The sequence below is a fragment of the Typha angustifolia genome, chromosome 7 (genome assembly GCF_048772165.1).
Source record: "Typha angustifolia cultivar Huaian chromosome 7, ASM4877216v1, whole genome shotgun sequence".
Classification (NCBI taxonomy): domain Eukaryota; kingdom Viridiplantae; phylum Streptophyta; class Magnoliopsida; order Poales; family Typhaceae; genus Typha; species Typha angustifolia.
In genome coordinates, this window is record NC_133245.1 from 14533405 (window position 1) to 14556324 (window position 22920).

General features: G+C 39.9%; 3 protein-coding genes across 4 annotated transcripts; 2 read left to right on the forward strand and 1 right to left on the reverse strand.

Annotated features, from left to right (window-relative positions):
* Window positions 1-26: 26 nt before the first annotated feature.
* On the forward strand, window positions 27-5618 carry LOC140762528 (uncharacterized). 2 transcript variants are annotated; one of them, XM_073100398.1, is made up of 7 exons: window positions 27-1673; window positions 2837-2927; window positions 3025-3182; window positions 3270-3321; window positions 3505-3587; window positions 3662-3767; window positions 4589-5618. In XM_073100398.1, exons 1-7 carry the CDS (start codon window positions 267-269, stop codon window positions 5134-5136), a joined length of 2445 nt encoding a protein of 814 aa, XP_072956499.1. In that variant the 5' UTR covers window positions 27-266; the 3' UTR covers window positions 5137-5618. The 2 variants fall into 2 exon arrangements, with proteins under 2 accessions (XP_072956499.1, XP_072956500.1); XM_073100399.1 differs by having other exon boundaries at window positions 29-1673; window positions 3674-3767.
* A 1010-nt stretch (window positions 5619-6628) lies between these two features.
* Window positions 6629-9077, forward strand: LOC140762808 (protochlorophyllide reductase-like). Its single transcript, XM_073100763.1, has 5 exons — window positions 6629-6786; window positions 6869-6970; window positions 7518-8040; window positions 8208-8566; window positions 8794-9077. The coding sequence occupies exons 1-5, from the start codon at window positions 6736-6738 to the stop codon at window positions 8947-8949; spliced, it is 1191 nt and encodes a 396-aa protein (XP_072956864.1). The 5' UTR covers window positions 6629-6735; the 3' UTR covers window positions 8950-9077.
* A 1172-nt stretch (window positions 9078-10249) lies between these two features.
* On the reverse strand, window positions 10250-22071 carry LOC140762807 (RNA polymerase II C-terminal domain phosphatase-like 1). The gene is made up of 17 exons (XM_073100761.1): window positions 21117-22071; window positions 19717-20193; window positions 18979-19189; window positions 18694-18851; window positions 18523-18593; window positions 18333-18438; window positions 18171-18254; window positions 17449-18018; window positions 17298-17361; window positions 16616-16749; window positions 16480-16533; window positions 15420-15516; window positions 14593-14792; window positions 14402-14488; window positions 13853-13918; window positions 13247-13320; window positions 10250-10571 (listed from the first exon to the last, which is right to left on the reverse strand). The coding sequence occupies exons 1-17, from the start codon at window positions 21372-21374 to the stop codon at window positions 10463-10465; spliced, it is 2820 nt and encodes a 939-aa protein (XP_072956862.1). The 5' UTR covers window positions 21375-22071; the 3' UTR covers window positions 10250-10462.
* Between the last annotated feature and the right edge of the window lie 849 nt (window positions 22072-22920).

Genomic DNA, 22920 nt, shown 5'->3' on the forward strand with positions numbered 1-22920 from the left:
ACTCCCCCAAAAAAGAAGAGATAAAGACACCCCAAAACACAAGCGCATCGATTTAGATGCCTGGATGGATCTACTACCCCTACTACTACCACCGCTACAACGACAGCCTTCCCCTCTCTCTCTCTCCTTCCCTCGGGCTTCGCTCCCCCTTCCCTTCCCTTTTCCCCCTCTCTCTCTCTCTATATTTTATCTCCTCTCTGCTTCGAGCCAAGTCGGTATAAATATCGGATCTCGTCTCTCTTCTCCTTAATGCTGGCGGAGGGGAAATGAGCAATTCGGAGGAGGGGGAGGAGGAGGAGTTCTACGAGTCGTTGGATCGGATCCTCTCCTCGTCCTGCTCGTCAACGTCGGCATCCGACGATGACGCCGCCGAACACGGCGGCCGACACCGCCGCCGATTCGCCACGGTGCCATCGCTCGACGTGTGGATCGCCGAGCCGGAGCCCGTCGAGGAGCGCCGGCGGCGGCTCCTCCGGCGGCTCGGGCTGGCCGGAGACGGAGCCCTAGGTCGACTCGGGTCGGCTGCTCTGGACGGGGAGGTCTTGGCCTCCGGCGGCGCCGCCGCCGCCGTCGTACGGTCTAGATCCGACGGCTCCGTGGACCCCAATCTTGTAAATAGACCTAATATACAGCAGCAACACAGACACCAGAAATCGGTGCATTTTCCGATCTCCGCCAAGCCTCCCCTCGTCGGGCGGTCGCGGCCGCTCTCGGCCGGCAATCTCGAGGTCGAGAAGGTCTCCGATGGAGAGGGCGGCGACGAAGACCCTAGGTGTTTGATCAAGAACCTCGACAACGGTAGTGAGTTCGTGGTGAAGGAGTTTAGGGAAGACGGGATGTGGAAGAAGCTGCGGGAGGTCGGGACGGGGCGGCAGCTCACGATGGAGGAGTTCGAGATGTGCGTCGGCCGGTCCCCAATCGTCCAGGAGCTCATGAGGCGGCAGAACGTAGAAGATTCCGGAAATGGCGGCAACTCCGGCGGCAGCAGTGGGCCGAGAACCGGTTCAGGGACTGCCAATGGGATGAGGTCGAAGAAGAGAGGGAGCTGGCTTCGCAGCATCAAGAATGTCGCCGGTGCCGTCGTGGCACGAGAAAGGCGGAGTAGCGATGAGAGGGACACGTCGTCGGAGAAGGGTGGGAGGAGGTCGAGCTCCGCTACGGATGACAGCCAGGACGGTTTGCCGCATTCGCTCCACCAAGGGCCGGAGCGGGCTAAAGTGCGGCAGTATGGGAAGTCCCATAAGGAGCTCTCGGGATTGTACATGAGCCAGGAGATACAAGCTCACAGTGGATCCATATGGAGCATTAAGTTTAGCTTGGATGGACAGTACTTGGCGAGCGCCGGGGAGGACTGCGTTATCCATGTTTGGGAGGTCTTGAAATTTGAGAGGAAGGGAGAGTTCTTGATGGAGAAGGCACCAGAGGAGAATGTGAGTTGCAATCCGTTTGTTATCGCCGTTTGTAATGGGTCGCCGGAGCCGGTGGGGTTGACTGGTATTGAGGGAAATCATTGGGAGAGAAAGAGAAGGGCAAAGGTTCCCGGAAGCAGGAAGTCTGTGAGCTCGGACCATTTGATGGTACCAGAGCATGTATTTGCTCTGTCAGAGAAGCCTGTCTGCTCTTTTAGAGGGCATGTGGATGATGTCCTTGACCTCTCTTGGTCCAAATCGCAGGTAATTATGCTACTATAACTTTTCTCTGCATTTATACATAGAGGCAATGTTGGTTTTCTACTTGGAAGTCACGAGATATGCATTGTTCATTTTGATTTTTGAACACAATAAATAAATTTTTCATGACAGAACTGTAAGGTACAATTATTAAGAACTTGGGATTCTTCAACATCCGATCTTCTCAATTTGCTAGGCAGTAAATTTGCAAGGAACCAATTGATTGATTTTACATGTGAACTGCAGAATAGGAATTTATTTGTTTTTTCAAATTACTGCTTTGATAGCAGCTTTGTTAGGTGGACAATGCTTGGTCTTTAAGGCGTCTAGGATATGTAGAATCTACTTCTTCTATTTATTGTATTTCCCAGAAAGAGCAAAATTTGAGTTTTGAATATTTCTTGGAATGCATGTATAAATTTGTCATGTGGCTTCTGTTATAACCCGCTTAATTTAAAGTCCTCTTCCAAGGTGCCAGGTCAAATTACTTTATGACCCCTACCATTTTTCCTGGTCACTCCTTGTGGACTATCTCTGTTTACTTGCTACATTCTTGTTTCTCTTCAATGCCCAATATTTTTTTTGTTATGTAGCCAATTGATGAAGATGCAAGATAGATGTGTTTATGTTCTGCATCTGATTGTAGAGTTTGTCTTCATGGACGATTCCCTCCTAGTAAGGGTTTGCATCACATAATTTTTCCCTTTTTTATGGATAAAAATATAACCTGAAACGTTTGAAATAAACTTTCAGACTCCTTGTGGAAGAGGAGACTGAAGAGTTAAAAGTAAACCAGTTAATGGAAAATTTGTTAGTTTGGTTTCTTACTTTCTTCCAAAATGATGTTTGAATTACCTGGTTTTTAGTCATAGGTCTAAGTCAATTTTCAGTCAAGAGTCTGTTTAGAACTGTTTACAATTAATTTTTTAACAACATATTACTTTTCACTACATGTCTTACTAGCCCCTTTAGATTCAGAAATTCTTGTGACTGGGAAATCTTAAATGTCTTGCATCTTATCTTTATGATAGAATTATATACTGCTTTAGTGTATATGAGGAGGTGAATGTTTTAAGATAACTATGTGTAGTTGGTTCAGGATTTCTTTTTCATATTATCAGTACTATGTTTGCATTTATGAATTATTGAACATGTCTGAATTGCAGTACCTGCTTTCCTCTTCAATGGATAAAACCGTCAGATTATGGCACATGTCTAGTAAATCCTGTTTGAAAATATTCTCCCATAGTGACTTTGGTAAGTTTAAGATTGCTTTCATTGTCTATTTTTCAGTTCTCTCTTTCCTTTCACCATTTTGTTTATCCTTACAACAAATTATGATCCTATGCTTCAGTGACTTGCATCCAGTTCAATCCTGTTGATGATAGATACTTCATTAGTGGGTCCCTAGATGAAAAGGTCCGTATCTGGAGTATACCAGACCGGCAAGTCGTTGATTGGAATGATCTGCACGAAATGGTCACGGCTGCTTGCTATGCCCCAGATGGACAGGTTACTTCTGCTTTTCTGAAACACTACTCATTCTGAAAAAAGAATCCTAAGTTTTTTTCTTAATGCTTACTCTGTTGTCTTCTGAAGAGTGCCCTAGTTGGCTCACACAAGGGGAGTTGCCACTTGTATGACACATCAGGTATTAACTGTTCTGTCTCGGCCTGTCCCTTTGTGTTTTATTTATATATGCATGTGTGAGCTTTGGAGAATGAGTGGGTTGCATGTGTGCACAACTCCAACTCTGAACCTAATTTTCTTCCTTACTGCTGTTCATTTTTCTTTGATCTGCCTGTATGTTCATGCTTTGTGCTGATGCATCTAGATAATAAGCTTCTTCAAAAAAGTCAAATCGACTTGGAGAACAAGAGGAGAAAGTCCAGTCATAAGAAAATCACTGGATTCCAGGTACTCATTGTTTAGAAGATGTTATACCAGTCTACTGTATCTTGAGACATTTTATGTTCAGAGTTCTTTAATAGTTACTTGAACAGTTTGCCCCAAGAAATTCTTCAAAGGTGCTTATTACATCTGCCGATTCACGAATCCGGGTCATTGACGGTGTTGAACTGGTTCACAAATTTCAAGGTATAACCTTTTGTTATTAACTGAGATACAAAGAGGGTTTAACCCTGACTGTACATTCTCTCTGTCTTTTAATATTTATGCCAGGGAAGACTTTTCAGTTTCGCAGAATACAGCAACCTGACTGACAGCCTTCATGTTATCACCCAAGCTGCTGGGTATTCATATGAATTAGAAGTATTAACATGTTTGTTTAAGTTAATATTAGCAAAAAATTTTGATATATCCATACTGAAGTAAAAGGTGTTTTTTTTATCCTGATGGATATAATTGTGTTGTGAGTGATTTTTTTATTTTTTCGACAGTACATATTTGCTTCCTTCATATTCGTGGCCCCTCTTAGCACTTCGCTTATGCCCTCGTAGTAATGTAGTTTCAAAAGCAGTGTAAATGCTCATTGAGGTCTTGGCTTTATACATTTTTCCTAGACCTGATATCACAGTGCAAAAGATGCTCTGGCTTTTATCGCTCAAGTGTTTCGTCAAAATTATGAGAAATTAGATGTATGTGATGTATGCATCTTAGATGCCTGCGCTTAATCTCCAGAATGATTTTCCTAACAAATATCACTCTAATATATAGGTATTTTCTAAATGCTATGTTCTTTTCCATTCAAGCATCCTCAGTATCTTTATGCCTTGATTATGGTTAGTGCTGGGGCTTGTGAGTATTATTGTAGTTTCATCCTGTCACATCTATGGATCCTTAAACTAGACATAGTAAATTTGAGATATTGTGTTGGAAAGATGTATCTAATATGGAAGTTTGGAGGAATATCTCTGTGCGCCATTATGTTCTGGAACTGAGTAATTGCTCTCTTTCAGGGTTTCGCAATACCAACAGCCAAATTTCAGCTGGCTTAACTGCAAATGGGAGGTATGTGGTCTGTGCGAGTGAAGATTCTCATGTATATGTCTGGAGATATGATGATGATTCACGGCCAAGCAAAAGCAAGGGTGTTGTCATCACACGGTCTTATGAGCACTTCCACTGCCGAGATGTGACTGTGGCTGTTCCTTGGCAATCTGCCAGCACTGGAATGGCGTTGGAAATGAACTCCAGCAAACAAAATGGTTTGGATGGAGAATCCAAGGACAATCCTCTTTCATCTTTACCTGCTTACAAGTCTAGCAAACTGCAATGTAGTGTCCGAAGCGCCAACTCGAATCATTACGGTGATAGGGTGTCTGCAACCTGGCCTGAAGAACTCATGGCAGCCAACAAATGGAGCCCCAACTCTGATGTTGATCTTATTGTTAAAGGAGGTTTGCCTGCACAAAGCAGGTCAGCTTGGGGGCTAGTAATTGTCACTGCAGGTCGCGGCGGTGAAATCAGAACATTTCAGAATTTAGGATTTCCTGTTCGAGTATAAAGCCCTCTGAATTTAGGATTTCCTGTTCGAGTATAAAGCCCTCTGGTCAGTGGAGAAGAAAATGTCAGAATCTCCAAATCTACCATAGACTCTGCTTTGTGTAGCTTATGTTGCGGTGTTCACAGAGGTTCCATTGCTCCCATGCACATTTGCTCGGATTTGCTGCTTCCATGCGCATTTGCTTGGTATATTTAAGGAAACCATCCAGCCAAGGCACCAGAACCGTTCGTCGTCTCCGGCATGCCACGGCTTTGTTTACCCTACTGTACATGAAAGTTCAAAACCTAAAATTTATGATGCTACTGGCTGCTTAGGTTAGGGTTCAGCGTATTTTTTTTCCGCCCAATGTTGCTGATGGGGGAGTATAACTGTGTTTGCACCCTCATGTTGTTTTACTATAATTTTTCTTTTTGTAAGAAGAAAATTACAAATTACAACAACAACAACAACAAAAAAAAGTTCAAATCAGGGTGCAGAAAATTCTTGTCATATTTGAAATGTTGTTAGGTAACAACTCTTCACACTCGAAAGCTTAATCTAATCGTAAGCAGCATATCTCATGACACTCTATGACAGCCTTCCTCCTAGCCATACAAGGGTGGATAGAAAGGAATATTCTGTTAATACTTTGTTCGGTACTGTAGCAATAATGTTACTTCAACCTAACATCAGAATTTTTAACTCATTTTATAGGAAACGCATCCTTCTCCAACAGTGAAAATTCAGGGTTTGAACCACAAATTCTCTAAGATGGAAGGTAGTTTCTGCAAATTATATGTGATAATTAAGAGTTGGGCTAAATATTTTTTTTTTCTTTCCTCCCAAACTTTTGATTATGTTTCAAAGTGAAAACATTGTCATTGTCTTGTATCTTAGATAACGTTACTTATTTAAATAGAGAACTCATTTGATTCTTTTGAACCTTCTCTTTTGTATCACAAAGCCACTATCAAATTTCCATAAGAAATCATATATATTTAACAGAAGTATAATTACTTTAAGTTATTTTTCCATCTCTGTTTACGATATTTTAAGGTAACAATTCAATGGGCACAGTGATGTTAAATAAATAAATAAATAATTAAGGAGCGAAAAAATAATTTTTGTTCAAAGTATCGAGGTTAATAATATATTTAACTCTTAAAACTTATACAACTATATACAGAAAACAGTGTAAAAATAAAAGCCCATAAGACAAAGAGACCCATAAGAAGGCCATACCACTATACCAGGAATTTATCAGAACTCCCATAAACCCACTTATTATTCTTGGGATAAGATGTTCGGATACCACTATCGAGCCTCTTGTTATCCCCCAGATCAAAACCCCAAAAAGAAGTCACTAAACCCCCCTCTCGTGCCACTGGATGGATCCAGAAAAAAGAAGGAGAAAAAAATATCGCCCAGAGAGGAATCCAAACCGCGAGCCCCCATTGGAGGATTCCGTGCCACCGTGGCGCCCTGTGGTCCGGCTTCTATCACCTTATCCTATGCCGACGCGGCCTTTATAAGTTATCCCACTCCTCTTATCCCTCCTTCCTAAACCCAAAAGCTCTCACCTATTCGCCATTGCCCCTTAAGCTATCTATCCTTCCCTCCATGGCTCTCCAGGCTTCCTTCTTCCCTTCGGCTCTCTCGGTTCACAAGGAGGTGAGCTTTGGACGTGGGTTTCCATTTGCACTCCTCACTGTTCGATGGAATTCTAGTAGTAATATATGAACTTCTCGTGTAGGCGAAGGCAAATGGAGGTGTAAAGGACTCAGCTTTCTTGGGTGTTTCTTTCTCTGAGCATGTGAAGTCCGACTTCAGCTCTTCAATTCTTAAGAGTAGCAAGGTTTGGTCTTTAGCTTTGTGGTTTTATAGTAGTTGGTTATTTACAGAGTAAAGGATATGCCAAAGGAATGCTAATTGGAACTTTGACTAGATTAAATTCGTCTATTAATGATGTCAAAATAATTCACTTTGGAGGAACTTAGATCTTGAGTCTAAGTTTGCAGATTGAAACAATCAGAGGCCATCATAACTTACCTATTTTTCGATATTAAAGTGTCAAATTAGCCACCTGTGTGTGGTGAAAATTCTGAATCAAAGTGATTTGAGACTATTTGGTGTCTCAAGTTGCCTAATGCAAGCACATATTTAGGGAAATTTGCCAAGTTGATGTAGGATTGTTAAAGCTCATGAGCAATTGGCTAATGTCACTTAACAATCTTATGCAGCAGTAGTACTAATTCGGTAGATATTAAATTTCTTTCATGAATTTTTCCTCCTTCAGTCAGTAGTACTACAGATGTGATGGCAATGGAATTATCTTCTCTCAATTGGTTAGTGAAGTTATCTTCCTTCATTCGTTTCTCTATCAAATTGCTATGTACTTGCAGCGGGTAAACATCTCGGTTGGAGTGAGAGCTCAAACAGCAGTGACAACCCCAGGCGTCAACCGGGCCACCCCAGAGGGCAAGAAGACACTAAGGAAGGGCAATGCAATCATAACCGGAGCCTCCTCTGGTCTCGGCCTTGCCACCGCCAAGGCCCTCGCAGAGACTGGCAAGTGGAACGTGATCATGGCGTGCCGCGACTTCCTCAAGGGGGAGAGGGCGGCCAAGGCCGCCGGCATGGACAAGGGCAGCTACACCGTCATGCACCTTGACCTCGCGTCTTTGGACAGCGTCCGCCAGTTTGTCAGGAACTTCAAACAATCAGAAATGCCGCTTGACGTGCTGGTTTGCAATGCAGCCGTGTACTTCCCTACCGCCAAGGAGCCTACATACACCGCTGATGGATTCGAGATGAGCGTCGGGGTCAACCACCTCGGCCACTTCCTCCTCGCCCGTGAGCTCCTCGAGGACTTGAAGACCTCCGACTACCCCTCAAAACGTCTCATCATCGTCGGCTCCATTACAGGTAACGATATGTTGAGTATAAAATCTACCGTTTGCTATCAGCTATCTATTGGAGCACACAAGACTCGAACTTAGATCATACTAGACCTATATGTGGATTAAATATAAAACATTCTTATCTTTCTATATCAGTTTAAGCTTTGAGAGTAATACTTTTGGCTTGGTCAGGCAATACAAACACATTGGCCGGGAATGTACCACCGAAAGCAAACCTTGGGGACCTGCGGGGTCTTGCAGGCGGTCTAAATGGACTAAACGGATCAAACATGATCGACGGCGGTGAATTTGACGGAGCCAAGGCTTACAAGGACAGCAAGGTGTGCAACATGCTAACCATGCAAGAGTTCCACAGGAGATTCCATGAGGAGACCGGAGTCACATTTGCTTCACTCTACCCTGGCTGCATTGCCACAACTGGCCTCTTCAGAGAGCACATCCCCTTGTTTAGGCTCCTCTTCCCTCCATTCCAGAAATACATCACTAAAGGCTTCGTCTCCGAAGACGAAGCCGGCAAGAGACTCGCGCAGGTATACTTCTTTATCTGATGCTGATATTTACTAGCACACTTGCTCTAAAGAGGAATTAAACTCAGGAAATGAAATTCTACAGCACTAATGCCCTGTCACTTTGTCACTGATACTTTCCATTTTAAAATGGCTGGTGGTTTCTGTGGTCCTTTATGATCTCTAAATTTTTCTTTCCCTTAGTTATGGCCTTATAGGGAGTTGAATGAGTTTTTTTTGTGTGGATTCAGGTAGTGAGTGATCCAAGCTTGACCAAGTCAGGAGTCTATTGGAGCTGGAATAACAACTCTGCATCATTTGAGAACCAGCTGTCTGAGGAGGCCAGTGATCCAGAGAAAGCTAAGAAGGTGTGGGAGCTCAGTGAGAAGTTGGTTGGCTTGGCTTAATCCAATCCAATCTTTTTTAGTGCTGCCAGAGGCTACTGTAACAATATTATGATGTTTCTTTCAACTTGATTTCTTTGTAAAATTTTGAGTGCTTCAGATAATAAGAGACTGTAGGCATCCATTGCTTAGCCATGGATTTCCGTAGTCTTAGAAAGGCAAGGACTGTCGTGCAAAATCACAACAAAAGCATCAGATATATTGGGAGCACAAGTCAACTGGATAAACCGCAATCTAGTGTTCAAATTTTCTCAAATTAGTGTAAATTTGCAAGAATGGATGGCTTAAACCAGCATAAGCAAACATATGTTCTGTTGCTTATTGAAGAATTGATAGCAAATGCACCGCAGGATTATAAGTTATAACCTAGTAAGTTCTGGAAGTTGGCAGAAGAGGATGTTGTGGCAAATCCAGAGCACCCTGTAAAAGAGTTGGTATAGAACACTCGAATGATATGAATAATCTTATGCAGCTTTAATGTCACAAACTTGGAAGACTGATCACTAAATTGAGAAATGTGATCATCATCAAAGGAACAAAATAAATACAAAGCCATGTCCTTGTGCACGAAGCTCTCCTACCAGCACAGGGTCTGCTAGTATTACAAAATTTATATAGGATCTATGACTCTTAAAGGACCTAAAATCTCTTCATTTGCAAGATAATATATTGTCATTATGTGCCAAACACTCAGCAAATGACAAAAACCAGTTTCACATCACCAAATACTCGGCAATTGATGGAAACTCATCTCACAACACATTCATTACAGTAAATGAGAATGGCAAAGCAAAGGATCCTGAAAGAATTACAAACATCTCTTAAATGGAATCCACCCCTAATAAGTTAAAGCACATTCTTTCTTGTATGATCTTTTGTCACACATCTTTAAAGCTGAAACCAGCAAAAATTTACAATCAGGTCCCGCTTGCCGTCGGCAAAATTGGCAAGCCTTGAATTCCAACGGATTGATGAAGTCACGGCATTCAACTAAACTGGTCAGACTGTCAGCCGAAGGTAATCTTTACAAGCAAAGTACTCCAGACCAACATGCAATTCACTTCCCACCACATCCTGACAACTAAGAGTGTTGGAGGCACAAACTTTATGCCAAACCATGGAATATGATGTGCAAACTTCAATGTTCCTTACTTGCATTTGTGGCTACAAATCCTTGTAAACGAAAGAGAATTCCCTGTTAAGCAATACCAAAACAGTTTGCCTGTTTTTTTCCCCTTCACAGAATCACAGTGGACATAACATGATATTGGAGACTGAACCCACGATGGTTACAGAATATGCGCAACCACCATGTTTCCAACAGAGTAGAGTTATAACAGCCTGATGCAAGATTTGATTCTGATGACTGGTACAACTTTTCGTTGGCATCTTTAGGAAAGCTTTGTCTTGGGTTGCAAATGAGGCCCCTCCTTAAGTTGCCTCTGAAGTGCTTGACAGGTCTGATCTTAGTAACAAGCAATCAGAATATCAGAACGAAAAAGTATGGTAGAGACCATCAAGGAACTGAAGTTTCATTCTTAGAATATCCGCCAGATGAAGGGATTCTCTGCAATGTCCGTGAAAATTCAGGCTTTAAGCGCTTATTAGGAGTTGCTGGAAGTGACCTGAAAAGGATGGTAAATGTCATGTCAAGCATATTAAGAGGCTATGTACGGCAGGTTTTGGATAGAGTTGACAGGAAAAAAAAAAAAACCAATAACACTAGCCACAGGTAATGAAAATCTAGTAGCAACTAACAATGATAGACTGGAGGCTGTGGAGCTTTTGGAGACCTTGAAGCTTCCTAGTTCTCTTACTCCAAAAAGGTTTTGGAACTTGAAAAGTAAGTTCCACTGATTTTGACATTAAGAACTAAATTCAAATTGGACGCACAAATTAACTAAATTGAACTGAACATAAGTATATAAATGAGCATAATAGACGATTCTATGAAGTCCCAGCCCTGGCATACAGCTCTGCTAGGGTTTCACCTTCTCCCCTCTCTTGAGTTGAGGGTTCTTCTCGCCACCACTGCCGGTGGCCCTGTCTCCTCTCTAGGAGGTTTCTTCCCCTTCTACTCATCTCCTCTCTCCCTTCCCTCCTATCTCTTCCTTCCAGACTGCAATCCTCACCTCACTGTCCTCATCTATTGAATCTGTCTTGCCGCCACCTCTCCGCTGTGTCCGAGCTTCGCTGTCACTCTCTTATCAGTTTTGAGCTTCACCCTCCGTCCCTCGGATTTTCCTCCTCCAAGCTCACCCTCCATCCCCTTGCCGCTAACCCCTTGCCGCTCCCCGTCAAATATGTACCTGCCTGCGACCTCCGAACTCCCACCTTCCTAATCCAAACCTTGTCACGGCTTCCTAATCTCCATCTCTATCATCTACGCCCATCCATCATCCCCCGTCAGATTGGTGCTGTGTTGCTACTCCCTCTTCGCCCCCTATTGGATCCTTGTTGTTTCACTGCTGGATTTGGGGCTTGGCCACTGCTCCATTGTCAAATCTGCTTGCCACCACATCCATTTTCTTTTCTTTTCTTTTCTTTTCTCTTTTTTGTTCTATGGTTGTTTGTAGGTTTGGGATTATCTTCAACAGTCGAATTGCAATGGAGCCGTTGGACAATGTTACACTCTGTTCTTGTGAATTCTCTAGGCTTATGCTTTGAGTTGTAGTTTGTTAGTGCCCTTGGGTTTATTACCTTATTTTCTCTGTGATGTTGTTCACTGTTATAACCAAATATGAGGCTTGAGTTAAAAAGTCGATGGCCTATCTTTATGGAATGAATGAACTATGTCTAAGAATTGATTCTGTGTCTAATTGTATCAAGCTAGTTTCACAATTCATAAATAATAATAAAAAGGGTGCCCTAGTGTATGTTCCTGCTTATGAGGAGTTTGGGGAAGGATTTGTGCAGCCCTAGCTTCTGGTGCTAAGACTTAGGCTGTAATGGGCTCAGCCTAACAATAGGCCTATTAATAATGTTATCAAGCAAAATGTTGTGGATGAATACGACAAATCCTTTTAACCAAGAAAAGAAATGTGATATTGATGGGGTACTATGAATAAATAGTTGGAAATGTTGATGGCAAGTTGTAAATGATGGGTTGATGGCGTACTCTGTTAGTTCCTTCTTGGCTTCTTGCTGTCATTTTCCTTCCTTGTATCCGAATATTTTAAAATGAAGTTAATATTGTGAAATTATACTTCCAGTATTCCTATTAATAGAAGCCAAATTGAAAGAGACTATCACCTTTCATTTCTTATTGTGAAAAGATTGAGTTTGCTTGTTTGTTCTATAATCTATGTTAAGAAATCATGTTGCAATGCCAATTTCTTTTGATTTACATATTGAATTGCTTGTTTATCTTACATAGTAATTAATAATACACTACGTAATACTAGTTCTTTGTTACAAATGGTAATTCTTTTAATAATTTAATCAACAATATCCTTATATAAATAATCATACACAAATAATATAGAATACGTTATATTATATATAATATAACATACATATATGGACTAAGTATCCTACATGTATAGTATCCTTATTTTTTAAGATTTGCCATATCGGCATATTTGTATTGTATTTGTATCTCATATCCGTGCTTCATAGTTGTATGCCCCATGGATAGCCGTGCCGGCAGTGTACCGGTAGGTGACACAAGGGGTGTCGCACAACACCCCTCTTAGTAGCTTGGCTGCGACCTCATCGTGAGCTTGCTATCGCCACTTATCGTCCGAGTTTGCACCCCCGTTGGTTGCCCTAACCCGAGGAAGGGAGAGAGAGAGAGAGGGGGGGGGGGGGGGGTTGGTTTAAAAACTTAAGTTGTGAATCCCAATTAGGGCACTCGACGAGGGTGTGAACTCAGGCAACAATGAGTGACGAGCGGCGATAGCGAGCAGCAACGGTGACTGCGAAGGTGAGTAGTCCCTTACCTTTTTTCCTCCCTCTCTTACGGCAAGACCGGCAAGTGTCGTGCAGTGCCGACCGATGGTCGACACAGTCCATGCCTGTGGCACGACCATCGTTGGTATGCCCTATGTAGGGAACCTCCAGTATACCCATTTCAGCAATCCTTTCAAATAATATATCTATATCAAATAGAGTAGTTCATTTGACCTTTTATTTCTATATGGATTTTGCTGATTACCTCATTACATGTTTCCTATTTTATGCATTCTCTAGCTTTATGCTTACATCTTGTTTAAGGCATCTTGTTCGAAAGGTACTTCGCAATATGTATAATGAAAATGAACTGATAATTTTCAACAAAAAGTATATAGAAGATTCTCACCTTGGAGAACCTGAGCGTTTCTGAGTAAATTGACCAAGCATAGACTTCAAAGTTCCGAGGGCCTCGTCAGCAGCCTGTAGGATGATAAACTTTTGTACTAACTTTTAACTGTAATATGAAATATCAAAGAAATAAAATCATGCTTCTAACATACAGATATGGAAGCCATACATGTATGCAACTTCTTTAAATCTATGAGGAGAATAGTAAAATATAATATAGAATTAAGAATTATATTATCTTCTTCCATCCTAAATTGTCGTTATTGACTAGAGTGTGCATTCATCGTGTCTTAGTTATTCTCCTGAACTTACTGAAGGTTAGTTACGCAGCCAGGTCACGTCATATGAGTGTTGCAAATTTTAAGATATATCATTTGATTTGCAAGAGGCAAGTTTACTTGTAAAGTTATAATCAAGATTCAATCTCCATGCGTTTCTTTCTTTCTTGTATGATATTGTTTGAGGCTAAGTTATCAGTCCTGGATCTGGGGTTCAGGAGGTAGCCAAAATCCTTCCTTATCCTTCTTAAGAATCTTCTCCTACTGATTCCCATATATCAGCATGAAACATCTCCAAGTAAAACTACAGAGCAAGATGATTCTACCTGTAGCTTGGCTTCTTCCCAGGTTGTTCCAGCTCCTTTCCCCAAGATTTGTCCACCTATTTCAACCTGAAAAGTCCATAGGCAACCAAAATATATGCTGAGATGAACTTTGAAAATACAAATAGAAGTATTCAATCTCTCTAAAGATGAAACTCAATTTGAGAATAGTGTAATACAATACTTTTGTTTACTTAGCTAGCAAACTCAGGATATATAATGATAGCAAAATATACACAATTAAATGAACTGAAAATCAGCTCAATGCAAGAAGCTGGGAAACTTCTTAACTTATGGTTTCTTTAAGAAACCAGAATCTAATAATTCCTGATAATAATAATGTGAAATCTTACGTTAATAGCAGCAGTGAAACAATAAGAAAAAGGTTTACATGAAAGTGTACTCTTTTCTTCTTGTAATTCTTTCTCTTTTTTTCTTTTTCTTTTTCTACCTGTGATGGGTCAAGATATGACTCAAGGAACAGACAATATCCTATGATACCAGAGATATAGTACTAAAAAAATGAATTCTTCAAGAGAGATAGACAGTAACCTGTGCATAAACTTCTTCTTTATTAACTGAGCCACCTGAAGGTGAAGGCTGAGCTTGAAAGACTAGGTTGAATCCCTCCATGATACACTGAAATAGAGATCCAGCAAAAGTCAATTAATGTATATGTGCAGAGTGGACCACCCTGAGGACCCTAGAAGGCTACTACAAACAGAGAAAATGCGAGATCTCACTAGTTCTTTGAGGGCAGCAACAGAAGCCGTTGTTCTTGAACTGTTGATTCTCTGATCCTCCTCTGAAGCACTTGCAATCGGCAAAATGTCATCCCTCATTCTCGCTGGATATCCAAAAGAATATGAATCACTGATAAAGCCATTTTCCTTCGGATAAGCAGGCTTATTCGGTTCGGACAATGCATTTGATAAATATTTATCTGCAATTAAAAGCTAAGCTTGTAAAAATTGCACAGGGCAATAGAATCAATTGTGTAGCTAAAATATGTAAACCAATATAGGAAAAGCCTGATATCTAATGACAGGAGCACATCCACATTCCAGTAAACCAGTCCACAAGCACTGTAGCTAGAAGACCAAAGTGAAATATTCACAAGAAACCACAGCTTAACTCTTATGTAAAAACTACACATGATAGGTTCTTCTAGTCACAAATCACCATTAAAAAAGAAAATTAAAATGAGGAACATAACTAAAAAATCAGATTACAGCAGCACTCTTCAGCAACTTAAATGCATGAAAAATGTAACCTAATGCCATGAGAAGTTCCAAAGAACCTACATTGCTTCTAGTGATCTTAATTACTTTTTCTTACATTTCAAATGCATTCCTTTTGTACCCATATTACCAAAGAATTTTGTAAACTAGTTAATCTTTGGCAGTCCATGTAATGTGTCCAACTTTAAACTTTAAGCGAATATGTAAAATCATCCAAATTTATACATTTAACCTCTTCTGGACAGAACTGCCAATATATGATAGAATGAAGACTTCTCTGATAACTACTATCAAGAAAATGGACATTTGAAAAATGTAATAAATCATACTAGCCAAATTCCGAAGAGAGATCTCTGCAGCTTGATATTGGGCTTCTTTCCTTGTTCTACCAATTGCTTCACCAATTTTTTCTCCAACAAACCAAACCTGGAAAAAAAAAAAAGAGGCATATGGCTGAGACTTCCAATAAAATGGTAACTTGTCTGCTGTTTCAGAAGCAACAATTTGAATTTGTCTATATGACTTGGTTCAAAAGGCCTTTTACTTCCTACATCAAAATTAACTCCTAGTAGGTAAACAAGTTCATTGTTTCCCTTTGCTTAATCCTCCTAATATCCAATTCTGCATCCAATCATTTTGCAGATTTATAACATTACCTACTATATACTAATATTGTCCCTTGATGAATAAATCTTATGTAGTAAAGTTAGCCATCTGCACTCTCCATGAGATGTTAGTAGGTGTTTTACAAGGTTGTGTGTTTATACTTGCCATCTTCTCTTGAAGTTCTTGCACAAGACATAACTTGATGGACAGACAAGTAAATGAGAGGCTATTCCTTGAAAATTTCATTTAACCAGGGATAAATTGCATATTTAACATATACTGTTTAATTATTAAATACATGATAGTATGCATTGTTCATAAAATAAAAACAAGTAGCAAAACTGAGATTACAATGAAAGCTTAATATTCCCTGTAGTATATCTTCCATATAACAAAACTCAACATTCACAAATAACAACCAATATAGTTAAGCTTTGTATTTGAGTCTAAATTGGAATGTCAAAATTGAGAAATTAACTGTCTTTGGAACTATGGTATGGTCCATATGAATATCTGATAAGGGTAGTACGATACACTAATCCCGAGGAAGTTCTTCTGGATCTTCTCATAAATCACTGGTACTAGAATAATGGTACGAACTCATATCATATTAAACGGGTCCTCAAGAGTGAACTAAAGGGTGGGGTTACTAAAGAAACAAAAAATTGAAGTTGAACCCTTCACATAAAAACTGAAAAGAAAAACAACCTCCCTATATGTGTCACAATAACAGATATTATCGCAGCATGATATGTTCAACTATAATTAGACATTTCGACCTACCTCAATAGAGAACTGAAGTTCCGTAGTATCACATAGGGCTGTTCGAAATTCTACCTACAGGTAAACAAGTATAGCACACAGTATCAATAATCAAAGGAAAAGAACTATATTTATGAGGCTCAACCTTTGGAACTACCTTAGATCCACACTTAATGGCAATATCCTGCAAAACTCCCGGGGGAGTTTGTGGATGCGCTGCAACAGTTGGTTCCACTTCAATTTGAATACCCCTCTGGCTTGAAGACATCTGTCCTGTAGGATGCTCCTCACCTTCAACATGTAAATGAAGCAGAACCAAATCAATTACATCGAGCAAGTCTATTATATTAAACTGCAATATGAGAATCCATCACAAATAACATCTAGGAGACAAATGTGCTCTTTAGCACGATGAAGTTTCTTTGTTGACAAAACTTATAAAATATAACTAGAGTTGATTAAAGGAAAATTCATGGCATTGTAGGCATTTCACTAAAATTCATCTTTGACACAAGTGTAATAGTAGTAAAATAAGATGATGTATACAAAATAAAGGAAACAGCCTGTCTGCTTACAGGGTAAGAATGCATAAAGTGCCCTTATTTATTCCTTCACTAATCCACAATCATCTTAACTTCTACTTAAGAATAGATTTAAAACCCAACCCTGCTACTCATATTTTATCTGGTTCACTTGTTTACAAACATCCATCTATTCTAGGTGTATATGATGATATGACAGAGACCATCAGATAACATTTATCTATAGCAAGAGAAGGTATGAAATCACGAATCATCAAGATCTTTAAAGGCCAGAAATAACCAAATCGATGAACATACCAGGGAATGGACTGTAGTTTGATGCTGCACGGTTTTGACGCAATCGATCATCACCATGATGCAACTGAATCAAACATTTTCTATTGATTAAGCAGCAGAGAAGTTTTGTTTTGAAAATCAACTGATAGCTTTCACTGAAGTCATCACTTACCTGTGCAGGAAATCTCTGGTTTTGATTAGGACCTCTATAAGAAGAAACAGTGTTCTCCGCACCGCGATAAAAAGATGAATGCTGCGACCTTTTTTTATCATAACGTACAGTTTCCGGTTCTAAAGGAAATCCCTTAGGATGCCTGTTCAGGTTTCTTAGGTTCCTCTCTTCTTCCAAAGGGAACCAATTTCCCTGTGGTTGCACAGGAGGAACTGGCACATGAAGTGGTGGCCTCACTGCAAAAGGAGGAGTAGGATCTCTTGTGTCTTGACCATGTTGCAGTATGAGAAGCCTCCTGCGTGTGTCTGGATCTAATTCTGATTCGGGAACCTCACCCTCTTCTCTAGCTGGAGAACCTTGCAAGGCAGGTTCTGGAAGGCCAGGTTGAGATACTGGCCTGCTAAATGTAATAGATTGAGGGCATTGATTATTAACTAAAGGCATCATGCCTTGTGTTGTCAGTGAAGCTGCAGCAGATAATGATGGCATAATGTGCTGGATAGAAGGCATAGACCTTGGCTCAAAGTTACTGCTTACTGGAGGAACAGCTTGAACATTAAAACTTGCTTCCTGAGAGAAGTTCGAGGATGAATGAGGATTTCATCATGCAAATGCTTGAAGATGTTAAGAAATTGAAGTTATGATAACAATAGTTTTCTTAAGCATATATATATATATATAGAAAAGGGGACTAAAACATATCAACTAAAGCTAATGATGACCTTCAATCTCCTCTCAACCTCAGCATCTGCCATGCCATCAAAAGGGAGAGGGTCCTTATTTCCATTTGTTGTGGAAGTATCATCCTGAATTGAAAAAGGTTCAAAATTTAAACTACCACCAGGGGAATGAATGTAGAAGCACAGGATTCTCTATAGATTTACCTCTGAAATCAAATAGTTGCCAACATCTGGAGCAGATGGCAGATAATTAATTTCATTTTCGTACAGAACTTCACTAATCCGTGGCAATAGGCCCTCATCAAAATCTCTGTCAGTAAAAGCCAGAATGTGTCATCTCAACAACATGTCAAGAATACAAGATAGAGTATATTGACAGAAGTCATGCCCTTACTTGAAAAATCCACCTCTAACATTGCATGCGACATTTCTGGCAACACAAAGAACTGGGATAGTGTTGTTTGCCTAAGATAAGTTGGGAAATAAAACCTTTCAGTAAATGTAAGATCAACTAAGATAAGCATGGACCTCTATAGTATTTGCAGTTTAGGATCAGAATACTTACCTCTGCTTGAGGAGCATAGTATGGGGCAAATGCAGGAACAACATGAACCCGAGGTTGATCTTTCTCATCCCAAACTTTCAGACGGTCATCAATAACTAGAGCCATCCTTGGATGGCAGATTCCATCTTGAAAGACATTAAGCAGCGACTTTCTTGAACCTATCAGCAACACATTTTATATTACGCAATGAGCCACACTGCAGGCAACTATAGAGTCCAGTACCAAAACTATATATCTGCATATGCACAAAGTTACATTATTACAAAGGATTTTTGCATTACATACCTGCTTTGACACATACTATTCGGTCTAGAAGTTGCGATGAGTTAATCAAGCTTGAATCTGGATCAAGTAACCTCCACATTTCTAAAGCATAGTCTCTCTCTGCCATTGTACAAACATAGACCTCAAAGCGTTTGCGACCTCTTGCAGTCAAGTAGCTTCGTAGATCCTCCCACGCGGGCCTTAAGCGTACAAGAACGCTAGTATCCCGAATCTACAAGCAAATAACTCGACACCTTTATTTTCTTGCATATTCATAGTTGTCCAAGATAAACAGAGGCAACTAAAGTTCATCTAAGCAACTGGAAACCACTGATATTTCAAAGCAAGTAAGAACACACTCTGACACAGTCAACAACCAGATATTAAGCACAATTTTACAAACTTTGGGAGTAAAAGCAGACAGAAAATAATATTCACTATATATTTCACTTGATCAAAAGATGACACAATTGCCTGTGATCTAAGACAGCAAATGGGAAACAATATTAGATCACAGAGATTATACAGTCAGAAACAAAGTAGATTATAATTGCAAATAATATTCACTATATATTTCACTTGATCAAAAGATGACACAATTGCCTGTGATCTAAGACAGCAAATGGGAAACAATATTAGATCACAGAGATTATACAGTCAGAAACAAAGTAGATTATAATTGCATGGAGGACTGCCAGAATAAAAAAATAATAATCTTCTCATGATGCAACCAATAAAGATAGGACTGGAAATACATACTGATGGATTTACTCGTGTCAAAATTATATTTTTCTCTTGTAGCCTTATAATTGGGCGGGTGATCAATTGATGACTATCAGATAAAGGCCGAACAACCTCAGATTGCACTTTAAACACCCTTCCATTTTCAACAACTTGATCATTTTCAGCATACTGCTTTAAAATAGATTTGTCATCCTGATACCGCTTGATCTCAGACAACATGCCGGTAACACGCTGTGGATCAGTCTCATTGTTTATTTTGCGCTGAAGGGCATCAATTCTGTCTTCAAATGAACGTGTGGTATTAGCAACAATTAGCGTCTCATCAAGATCAAAAACGATGCCTAGGCACCTAAGATTCAACATTGCAAGGCAAGAAATGTATAGTCCAACTGCAACTTTAAATCCCCAGAAACATGCATAGTTCATGAGATTTCTACTTGAATTCATGGCCACCAAGTGCAATTCTTCCTCTCCTAATGGGATAACAGCAGTCTGCGAGCATGACAAAGTACAAAAATTAGAAGAAACCTAGCAATGTAAGCAAGAGTAAAAATAAACCAAAAATAATAATTGTAAAGAACTTCCAACAATGTCATTCTATATGCATCTGGAGCATATAAAACACAATTAATGTAAGGCATGCTGTAATCAGAGATGACGGTCAAAATTTCAACAACATTTAACCAGTTCATAAACTAAAAATTATTTATGTGGGATAATTTAGGAAAATCAATGAAAACCAGAGGATTCCGGATCAACATATATATATTTGCATAAAACACAACAGGATAATGAAAATTCTTCTACAACTAGGACTACCTAAAGAAAGTATTTTATTGTTTGTGCAATATTATAGCATAAAACTCATTATCTCAATGGACAATTAATGAATTGACAACAGCCTCGGATCGCACTAGGGCAAGCATTTTCCCAACAATATTGGGACTACAAAGAGTTGACAAACTTTTATAATCGGCTATCAACTTGAAGTCAACCTTACCTAAATTGATGCAGATATCCTAGACAAAATAAAATCAGCCAACAAAAGAAAATTCAAGAAAACCCAATAAATATGCTAGTTGGCTTTTGTACAAACAGGTGCATAAGGCTATCATCACTTGAATGACCCTCAAACTGATAACCTAACTTCAATAAATTGTAATGAGAAAACTTGATTGTTTTAATATATAGCCAATAGAGATATGTTTTGAACCCAGAGATATCGATTTTAACCAATATTAACAAGTCAGGTTAAGTGAATTTCACCAGAACAGTTCCGCATAGAAAAGCATGATTTCCAGTGAGTAAAAATAAGTGACATTTGAGCTGAGTTTACTCATTCTGGTAGGGTTCACTGTTTATAATCCGGCTGCTGTCATTAAAATTCTTATTTGTTTCCTTTTGAAGATTAATACCTTATTCTCTCTGAGGCAAGCTGCGTGCAATGCTAACAATGGCGACTCATCAGACAGCGACAACTTTGATTCCATTTTGAAGAGGACACCACCGGCGGCTATGCTGTGGAGGACCGCCAGCGGTGGACACCGGTCACTGGGAGGCGAGAAATTGGAGATCCGGATTTCCCTGACACATGTGCCTGAATTCGAGTTCTGAGGGTAAATTTCCACCTCCCCGATAAGGGAATTTCCATGATAAACAGCCGACTTGAACATATTAAGCCACACCCAGCTGAGATTTGGAGATCAAAACCAGAAGCCCCTTACTGGATCCAACAGATCTAGGCTTTATTGTTCCATAAACAGTTCTCAAAGCGATTAAGGCTTAAAAAGGTCCACCAAAAAAGGTCCTTTCCACATGAAAAATAGAAGAAATCCCACTCCGAATCTCAGCTTCCGTCTCAAAGACTAAGATCACAAATCCCTTTTCCGGATCAAAAGGGACCAAGATCTGTCCAGATTCTTCATCAGACATTCCATCAGACAGATCAGTGGCATAGATCCGGGTTTTAGAGAGGAAAGATCTGTTCTTACGAAGTCCAAAGGGAAAGTTTTTAATGTCTCCTTCCGTTCTTTTGGTGCCGGTAATGGCGTCTCGAGAGAAGTTGGGGGTTTCTGCTCGAAATCGTTACGCGAGGCCTTCGAAGTTTCGGTTTTGACGAAAGTTTCTAGGGTTCTTGGCGAATTTTTGTGGTTCTTTAGCGGCTGCTCCCAGCGATTTGAGGGGGGCGGGGGAGGAAAGTTAGAAACCCTAGGTCGTCGATCTGATGATGTTGGAGTAGAAGATGGAAAGGGAAAGTTCTACACAATTCAACCCAACTTGCTGAATAACGATAATAATAATGACAATTAAAAAAAAATAAAAATAAAAAAGTGGAGAGGGTGTGGATGGGAAAAATATCTTCCCTTTTATTGTTCCCCTGGGCCAAGGAAAACAAGGGTTTGGGAGAGGCGACTTGTGTGAGTTGTGGACTTATGGTGTCTCTCTATCTATTTCAAAAATTGGCCACCGTTTGTTTTTACTGCCATCATAGATAGTTGGGTGGGGGCAAAGGCCCATGGTCATCGATCTCCATGTTTGACCTTTGATGAACGGTTGGAGGTTGAGGCTTTGAAGCTAGGGTTACGTATGATATTTGAGATTTTGAAGCTAGGGTTACGTATGATATTTGAGATTTTGAAGCTAGGGTTACTTATGGGATACACATCGATCGTAGTCGATCTGTCAGATATGTATCAACGTATTGATTATAAATATTCGACAACTATCAAATCTGTATCAACGTATTGAACTGTAATTCCAATCAATCAAATCCTACGGCTCTCATGTATTATTTTTGGATTGAGTGAAGTCGTCGGCTGTGCATGATCAATATATTGATGTGTATTTAACGACATGTATAAACTAACTTGGCAGATCAGCTTTAATCAAATTTGCATTCGAGTGAGCTCATTTTCTTTAGAGAAGTGGACACTAATAATTTGTTATATTATATATTTTTGTTGAACGTCATATTTTGAAACACAAAAAATACATAATGTGATAAAGACTATCGATGTGTTAGTATGCATTAGATGAACCATGACAAACAAATCTATAGGCCATATTAGACTCGTGCCCATCCAGCCTAGTTGTTTGGAATCTTTCATATTTTTGAAGCTTAGGTGTAAGTCTAAAGTAATCACATAAGAAATATGAAAGATTTGGATCAAACCAACTTAAATCTGCTTTTAGCCTAAAAATAATCACATAAGAAATTGA